The 9,593-nt window shown below is 41.3% G+C and overlaps 1 protein-coding gene across 1 annotated transcript in view; it reads right to left on the minus strand.

The window, feature by feature from the left end:
• Nucleotides 1–4,979: 4,979 nt before the first annotated feature.
• Nucleotides 4,980–9,593, minus strand: part of LOC129824226 (zinc finger protein with KRAB and SCAN domains 1-like) — a 10,937-nt gene continuing 6,323 nt past the window's right edge. Inside the window, exons 2-4 of the mRNA XM_055883702.1 lie at nt 8,360–8,460; nt 8,086–8,200; nt 4,980–6,591 (exon numbers count right to left, since the gene is read on the minus strand). Coding sequence (XP_055739677.1) covers nt 5,465–6,591; nt 8,086–8,200; nt 8,360–8,460 — 1,343 coding nt within the window. The 3' untranslated portion in view covers nt 4,980–5,464. The remainder of the gene's footprint in view (nt 6,592–8,085; nt 8,201–8,359; nt 8,461–9,593) is intronic.

The raw sequence follows: 9,593 nt of genomic DNA on the forward strand, positions 1-9,593 counted from the left end.
CCTACTGTAGCTCTGATTGGCTATAGAGCACCGGTCCTGGACAAGAGGTGTTTTTATTCAGTGTTATTTACTGCAGTGTCTATTAATTGTACAAACGCATGGCCGCCTTCCCTCTCTATATTGCTATAGAATTTTCACAAATGCCTTAATACACATAATTCCCAAACATTCTAAGAATGTATAAAAACGTGAAAATTACCATATCTAAGTGTCAGAAAATGTTTTAAAAGTGTGATATTCTTCCTGGGAGTGTATATGAACAGATTCTAATAAGATTTTATGATGCTAAAATGCTGCCAGTTCCACTTTAAATGCAGCAATGTTTCACACACAAGTTATTTTCAAAGAGATGACTAACAACAGAAAGTGCGCTGCAATAAAAAACCCAGTTCCACTCACCAGATGATGAACATTTGAAACTTAACTTCTTGTTTAAAGTTATTCTTGAAAAGGGAGAAGTTAACAAATTAGCAACAACATCCTCTTTGATAACACCAGCTGCAGCCACTGAAAAACTAGCCGACAAGAAAAACTAGCTAGCTAGACCGTAAGAAAACTACTGCTCGCTATTGCACAGCGAGTGACCTGTTTTTTTAAAGAAGCCAGAACTTTCCATAGGTTTTTGTGAAAACGGTTCCACTGATTAAGTCTAAATGGGATTGGTTGATTACACTGTCACTCTAAAATGTTGCCTTAATACAGTTGAATGGCAGATGCCTTTATTATCTACAGTAGCTTCTGATGGCCTAGCCAAAGGCTGACTTAATATAATAATTATTTTGTAAATCCTTAGCCCTTCTCTGAAGGCATATAAGGCCCATTGTTCCCCACTGTGTTTGGGTTAGTAATAATTTGTAGTTCGGCTATATTTTCCCTCAGAATGCATTTTTTCACTTTTCTGAATGTCTAAAGAATCTATATGTTGTTCTGAAATATGAACCCAGAAATACTGGACATTTTGAACTCTTATTATGGTGGTGATTTGACATAATTAGAATCATGGTCTTGAATTGGACTCGCATTCTTCTGGTCTCGGTCATGACTGTCTCGGACGCCTTCTTGTCAGTCTCGTCTTGACTCAGTCTCGCCCCCCTCGGCCTTGGTCTTGAATCGGTCTCACTTTAGGTGGTCTCGAACACAACACTGCCATGTACTATTGAACGTTTCCAAATTTGCAACAAGCAGATATTGCCTTAATCAATCTCTTACAAATACCAAATTGGGCAAAGTGAGAGCTTGAAATATAAGGGCCAAGAGCTTTGTACTAAGGATGTCACTCCAGCCTGGTCTCATAGACTAGACGTAACATAGTAAACATAAATCTGGGACACACAAATTAGTATGATCTGTTACTTTTGGTATGGTTACGTAAGACAGATGATTACTAAAGGCAGGAACGAAAGTAGGGTGGTTGGTCGGGATGGATGGATGGGTGTATGACAAAGTCTAGTAACCCAAGGGTTGCAATTTCAAATCTCTTCAAGGACAACTTTAGCATTTACCTAATTAGCAACTTTTCAACTACTTGCTACTTTGCAACTACACTGAACAAAAATATAAAACGCAACATGCAACAATTTCAAAGATTTTACCGAGGTACAGTTCATATAAGGAAATCAGTAAATTGAAATAAATAAATTAGGCCTTAATCTATGGATTTCACATGACTGGGAATACAGATATGCATCTGTTGGTCACAGATAGCTTTAAAAAAAGGTAGGGCCGTGGATCAGAAAACCAGTCAGTATCTTGTGTGACCAGAATTTGTCTCATGCAGTGCAACACATCTCCTTCACATAGAGTTGATCAGGCTGTTGATTGTGGCCTGTGGAATGTTGTCCCACTCCTCTTCAATGCCTGTGCGAAGTTTTTGGATATTGGCAGGAACTGGAACACACTGTCCTACACGTTAAACCAGGGCATCCCAAAAAAGCTCAAGGAGTGACATGTCTGGTGAGAATGCAGGCCATGGAAGAACTGGGACATTTTCAGCTTCCAGGAACTGTGTACAGATCCTCGCGACATGGGGCAGTGCATTATCATGCTGAAACATGAGGTGATGGCAGTGGATGAATGGCACAACAATGGGCCTCAGTATTTCATCACGGTATCTCTGTGTGTTCAAATTGCCATCAATAAAATGCTATTTTGTTTGTTGTCCGTAGCTTATGCCTGCTCATACCATAACCCCACCATGGGCCACTCTGTTCACAATGTTGACATCAGTAAACCACTCGCCCACACAACGCCATACACGCTGTCTGCCGTCTGCCCAGTACAGTTGAAACCGGGATTCATCTGTAAAGAGGACACTTCTCCAGTTTCATCAGCTGTCCGGGTGGCTAGTCTCAGACGATCCCGCATGTGAAGAAGTTGGATGTAAAGGTCCTGGGCTGGCATGGTTAAACATGGTCTGCGTTTCTGAGGCTGGTTGGACATACTCCCAAATTTTCTAAACAACGTTGGATGCGGCTTATGGTAGAGAAATCAACATGAAATTCTCTGAAACAGCTCGTGGTCATTCCTGCAGTCAGTATGCCAATTGCATACTCCCTCAAAACTTGAGAAATCTTTGGCATTGTGTTGTGTGACAAAGCTGCACATTTTAGAGTGAGCTTTGTTATCCCCAGCACAAAGTGCACATGTGTAATGATCATGCTGCTTTGTCAGCTTTTTGATTTGACACACCTGCCAGGTCTAAGGATTGTCTTGGCAAAGGAAAAATGCTCACTAACAGCGAGGTAGTATATGTTACGGTTCAAAATGTGAAAGCTTTTTGTGCGCATGGAACATTTTCTGGGATCTTTCATTTCATCTAGCTAACATTAGCCACCTAGCTAGAATTCGTAACATATATGTTTTGCAAATTCGAAACTTAACGTAAATTTTTGCAAATTCGTTACATATTCTACGTTTGTGTTCTTAGCTCCAACAGGTTTCATTTGTATGAAAGATACCTATAATACATAGCAGACAGTATCTGCTGGGTCAACAGTTTTCATTGTGTAGAGACCAGTGTCTGGCCCCGTATAGAACAGAAACATTAACTCATGCTCTGGAATGCTCTTTAGGTTTTATCATCCAAAAGACATCAAATTTCCTGTCAGTGTTATCTCCCAGAGGCCCATCCTCAGTAGAACACACACAGACAATAGTTAACAGAATACTCTATTCTGTTGCATAACACAACCATTTGATGCAATAAAAGTGTTATAACATAATCTTGCAATTTTTCCACCATAATACTTTCCAAATGCACTGTAAATAGGTTAGGCCTTGACTAGAATATAGTATATTCAGTACATATGAAGTGAGTAAAACAGTATGTAAACATTATTAAAGTGACCAGTGTTCCATGACTATGTACATAGGTCAGCAGCCTCTAAGGTGCATGGTAGAGTAACTGGGTGGTAGCCGGTTAGTGACAGTGTCTAAAGTTTAGGGTAGGGTATTGGGTGGAGGCCGGCTAATGGTGAATATTTAACAGTCTGATGGCCTTGAGATAGAAGCAGTTTTTCAGCCTCTCGTTCCCAGCTTTGATGTACCTGTACTGACCTCGCCTTCTGGATGGTAGCGTGGTGAACCAAGCAGTGGTTCGGGTGGCTGAGGTCCTTGATGATCTTCTTGCCCTTCCTGTGACACTGGGTGCTGTAGATGTCCTGGGGGGCAGGCAGTGTGCCCCCGGTGATGCGTTGGGCAGACCACACCACCCTCTGGAGAGCCCTGCAGTTGCGGACGGTGCAGTTGCCGTACCAGGCGGTGATACAGCCCGACAGGATGCTTTCAATGGTGCATCTGTAGGGGCCATCTTAGGGGCCAAGTCAAATTTCTTCAGCCTCCTGAGGTTGTAGAGACACTGTTGTGCCTTCTTCACCACACTGTCTGTGTGCGTGAACCATTTCAGATTGTCAGTAATGTGTACGCAGAGGAACTTGAAGCTTTTCACCTTCTCCAATGCGGCCCGTTGATGTGGATGCAGGTCCACATCAAACATACCGGTGTCAAACATACCGGTTTGAAAACAAACAAATTACATTTCACTGCTGTACTCGACTACTTGACCACACACTCACGGATGCACGCAAACACCACAAACTTACCTTCGTTTCTGTGTGTCGGATGACACCTGTCATGGCTCTATCCTGAGGGAGGATCAAAGATGCCAGATCAGCTTGGAAAATGGCTGACAGATTTCCAGATTTACAACCCAAGTATCCATTCTAACAAACACTCCAAGACGAGCTGAGTCTCAAACTTTGAGAAAGTGGTTCAACAGAGACAACGATCAAGAACGGCTGGTCTGCTTGCAACATCGACAGCATCCTGACTGATTGCATCACTGCCTGGTACGGCAATTGCTAAGCCTCCAACCGCATGGCACTACAGAGGGTAGTGCATACGGCTCAGTACATCACTGGGGATAAGCTGCCTGCCATCCAGGACCTTTACACCAGGTGGTGTCAGAGGAAGGCCCTAAAAATTGTCAAAGACCCCAGCCATCCCAGTCATAGACTGTTCTCTCTACTACAGCATGGCAAGCAGTACTGGAGTGCCAAGTCTAGGACAAAAAGGCTTCTCAACAGTTTTTACCCCCAAGCAATATGACTCCTGAACAGGTCATTGATTTGATCTTACATTCAGATTATCAGTTTTATACAGTAGCGGTGTAGAGTCAGGTTAGACAATGTACACAGTAAAAAAGTGTTGTTTCTAGATGTCAAATGTAAAGCTGTATGAGCATGTATAGCCTATTATACTGAAACAAATATTTAATTGCCAAGTTGAGTTGACATAACTTAACATTTTAAGGCAGCAGAGTAACGTGAAAATATAACTTGGGAAATCATGTTGTTATTAACCTGACCCGATATGACACTGTCCCTTGTGGCATGAAGTGACATCCCTGAGAGACAAACACTAACTAAACAATACATACTTAATGGCTCCTATAAATGGTTGATCTAAAAGCGCAGATCAAGTCTTTCATTAAATCAATTTTATTGAATATAGCATGTTTATTTTAATGATTTTGTGGTACAAAACACAATGCTACCAGTTGTAAATAGCTTGTCTTACAGTCAAAAAATACACTATCACATTTTTTTTATTTTTATCTATGCGTTTTGGATCAATCAATTCATTTTCTGACTGATTACAATTTGCATTTGGTGTCCTGAGGTTTCTTATGATCTATTTTAACATAATAAATACAATCATTTACAAATTTATTATGGAACATTTATATAATTGAAATATCAACGATCAGAATGACCGTCATGGCCATTCTAGTAGTTATGGAATTCCGGCACTCTGTGTGTTAAAATGAAAGTGAGGAACCGTCAACAGTTAAACATGAAAACCATTTCACAAATAATTGGGAGGAAAAGCGTGTCAAAATGTCTCAATTTCTTCTGTAACACATTTTCACATAGAAAGTGTTATAGAAACATCATGCAATTATGCTCTATTTGTTCCATTTCGTCTGAGACAACATTAAACTTGTGTGTGGATCCCCAGGGTATGATGGTACAACATATTGAGATAATGGACTCTCTCCTATGTGAGTTCTCTGATGTGACTTCATACTGGAGCGCTGGGTGAAGCATTTCCCACACTGTGTGCACTCGTAGGGCTTCTCCCCACTGTGGACCACAGCATGTCTGATCAGGTTGCACTGCTTGGTGAAACTCCTGCCACACTGTTCGCAGGTGTACGGTTTCTCTCCGGTGTGACTTCGGAGGTGTTCTTTGAGCTGGCTGAAACGCTGGAAGCTCTTCCCACAGAAGGTGCAGCTGAAACGCCTCTCAGTGGTGCCGCCCGACCTCCACTGAGTCCTCATTCTCTTCACCTTGTTAAAACTACTGCGACTCAGGCTGTATCCAGAGAAGGTGGAGGTGGTGGCCATGTTTGACCCTGTCATGCACTCACTCATTCTCACAGTTGCTTCTGAAGCCCTGTGCTGATGCTGCCTTGGCTGTAGAGCTAAACTATTTCCGTCATTATTTGAGTTCAGCATCTCACTGCTCTGTCCTTCTGGCATCTGTTGTCTAGTCTCATCAGCCAATGTCCTGACATGTCTTTTCATGTGTGCTGCTGTACTGAACATGTTAGCATGTGATTTCCCTCTAGAAGAGTGAACCGATGGCCCTACGGATGGCAGCCCACTATGAGATGGGAAAATTGAGATATTCTGAGAGTACTCCTCTGTGGCATGAAAGGAGAAATCTGGGTGGCCAACAGTGTCAGTGTCTCTGCCTGGATCCACAGAGGTCCACAGCTGCGCATCAGTCTCATCCATGACAAACTGGTCAGGTCCTGCCAGGGCCGTGGTCTGATCCAGCTCCTCCCTTTTCTCATCCTTCACCATCACTACGTCTTGTGAGTCCTCATCCTCGGCTGGCTGGTGCTGCTTTGTGCTAAACACCTTTGATTTCTCTGCAGACGTGAGCCGGGATGTGCCTGGTTCCTTTGGAACATCAGAATTGGGGTAATGATCCACCGAGTCTTCAGGAGATATGTTGGGTTGTGTGATGAAGTCCTCAAAGTGCCGTTGCTCAAAGGATGGTGGTTGCCCAGGCTTGGAACCAGACTCTAAATATTTGGGATAAACATGAAAGAAACATTCAAAAAGACACTTAACCCTTTACACTTGTGGGATTTGGCCTATATGAATAGGGCTAAATTTAAATGTTTTTTACAAAGACATATGAAATGCATAAGCATGGTAGCACTTGAAAGGGAGCAGTTTGGAGATTATGGGGAAATTATTACACTAAAGTTGAGGATGCAACATTTCACCTGACAAGACTGAATCCAAACATTACACTCTTGATTTTGTGTGCATTTTACATTTACTGTACTTTTGCCACATTTGTTGATAACAAAATCAGAAAATGTTCTGGATACATTCAGTAACATGATAAGAATATTCCTGGAAATATGGGGTAGGTGCAACATAAAACAGAAAATTGACAAGGGTTTGACTGAGAGGACTAACTGGTGTCTCCAAGTGGCCACACTCCTCTCCAAAGTGTACACAGTTCCTAAGTCATATAAATACACTTTCATGACTCAAAGAAAAGTCTTCAACTATAAGGTGCTTTGAGGAACTAGAACAAGCACACTTGTAGTTGTTTTGTTTATAACACAGCCCTGCATCCCCGCCTTCACACAATTAATGTTGTTGTTTACCTAATCCAAAACCTGCCCATTTTAAATTACAATCTGGGTCAGCTGGGCATCATTTGAAAGTTTGTTATATTGCCAACATGATCAGCTAAGTTATAAAATACAATCTTACAGTGTTAGGCTTTCACAAGGGAATTCAGAGAAACATACCGTAATTTTGGTGCGCATAGAAAGGAGTAATGAGTGCATTCAGGTGCGTGTTCTGTGCCAGATTTTCTTCACAATAGACCAAAAAAATAGGCTCATTCTGTTCAGAAAAACCCAGGGTATGACGCCATGTCATCTTGTAGCTGTACATCAAACATAGTGATCGTAAATGATGACACTGTATAGGACATGGGTTTTATGATACGGAAATGTGAAGTGCACATTTGGACTCACAAGTGTTTGGCTTGCTTGTATCAATGCCGTATGTATTATAATCCTCTACGTCTCATCTTTCAAAATACATTGAGGCCTCTTAATATACAGCGTTTCACTCAGACAACAACAAATGTGCAAAAGTTTGACAATTAGCGGGAGGGATAGGGGCAACAACTTGTCGCGTGCGGTGCTCATGTTCAGAACGGCTGTCAGTTAAAACACATACAGCACTGTGAAGCGGCGCAGAGCCTGAGATCTGACGTCATTTATAGCATGTTACTGTACAACCACTACGTTCCAATTTAGGCACTTATCAGTGCCCAAATCTGCCATTTTCAACCCGCAAAGAGGTACGAGTGTAAAGGGCTACCAGTAGCAAACCATGACGGCTTTGTAAGGGACTGTGTGTGTATGTGCACTCCATATGGCAGAAAATAAAACGCCCAACACCAATGTAGCAGCTTGCAACGTGTATAACACCACACCCACACAGTCTTCCATAGACAGAGCAGTACCCCTTATGGTTGCACCCACCCTCTCCAGTGATCATGAGCTCTTCCTGAGGGTCAGTCTTCCAAACGTCCTCTGCCGTCTCCTCATCTTTGATCAGTATGGGTTCAGTCTCCACTCTCTGCTCCACATATGTAGGCTGTAAAAGGTGACCGAAGTTATTACTCTGAACACACCATTTCTAACCCTTTTTGATTTTAATGAATCACACAAAAACTGTAAATTCTCCTGATATTCCAATAACAGAATTGATCCAAGAGGTCAGGTCTCTGTAATTGTAAAAGGTGATGTATCACACCTGTTGTTGAGAGTCCTCTTCAACAGCCATCTCTCCATCTCTCCACTGTGAGCAAATCCTCTGCTTGTTCAAAACAATCTTGACTGGATATGAAGATCTCTCTGATGCCATGGGGTAAAAAAATAAAATATTTTATTCATTTAAATATTATGGCTATTCACACATTTGGGTTTTGCTTAAGCAAACAAATGATCTAGCTCCACCTTGTTACAGCTGTGATATGTGAATGCTTCTATACAGCCGGTAAACATTAGCTAATATAAAGCACAGCAGCCACATTTTGAACTAAGCTGTTCTTGGCGCCACTTCGTTCTCAATTCGGGAAAAAAGTCTATCTTAAAGATGTCCCTGTCCAATTGCAGATGGTTCTCTAAAAAAATAATAATAATAATTAAATACACATTTTACACTGAATTTAAGCTGTCAGACACATGTAGAAGTAGATGACAGAGTTACATAGAATGATACAGTATGTATTAACCCTAGATGATTGACAGCGGGCTCTGTTGAAGCCACCACAGAGCCATTTTGGTACTCTTCCTCTAGTGTAAGAAAATATATTTTGGAAGCTATAGAAAGGCCTATTGCACTGTTTATATCTCAATATTAAATCATTTCTGGGAAACAAGTAAGTACCTTACTGTAATTGTTTTCTAATTTAAAAAAATCTTAGCTAAGAGCAATTTCTCAAGCAAGAACTTTGCTAGGACTGTCAGAGTAGTCTGAGTAGAGGAGAAAACTGAAAACTAGCTGATTTTGGCAGAGAGGTTTGGAACTTTCTTATTGGTCTAACTAATTTACTGCCTGTTGGTGCCACCAGGCAGGCCAAAACTCCATCCCACCAAAACAGGCTGAAATTTCAAGCGGTCTTTTCGAATGAGTCTTACACTAAAACAGCATTATCATAATTTTCACAATTTCACAGTATTTTTCCAACCTCATAGTGTGGAAATATATATAGATCACAGAAATCAAGTTTTGGACTGCACTGTGTCTTTAATGTCTATATTAGCTTTGATAATTATATTCTATTGCAGACACCTTAATGCAGGGATCATCAACTAGATTCAGCCGCGGGCCAATTTGTTATTGAGCAGATGGTCGGGGGGGCATATTTTTTTATTTTCTTATTATGTTGACCGCAAAAAGCCTAAACAGATATAATATTTGACTAAAACATATTAACTTCAAACCTTGATTACATTTTGGAACATTGTCCCGCATAGGGTGCCTT

The sequence above is a fragment of the Salvelinus fontinalis genome, chromosome 26 (assembly GCF_029448725.1).
Source record: "Salvelinus fontinalis isolate EN_2023a chromosome 26, ASM2944872v1, whole genome shotgun sequence".
Lineage (NCBI taxonomy): Eukaryota > Metazoa > Chordata > Actinopteri > Salmoniformes > Salmonidae > Salvelinus > Salvelinus fontinalis.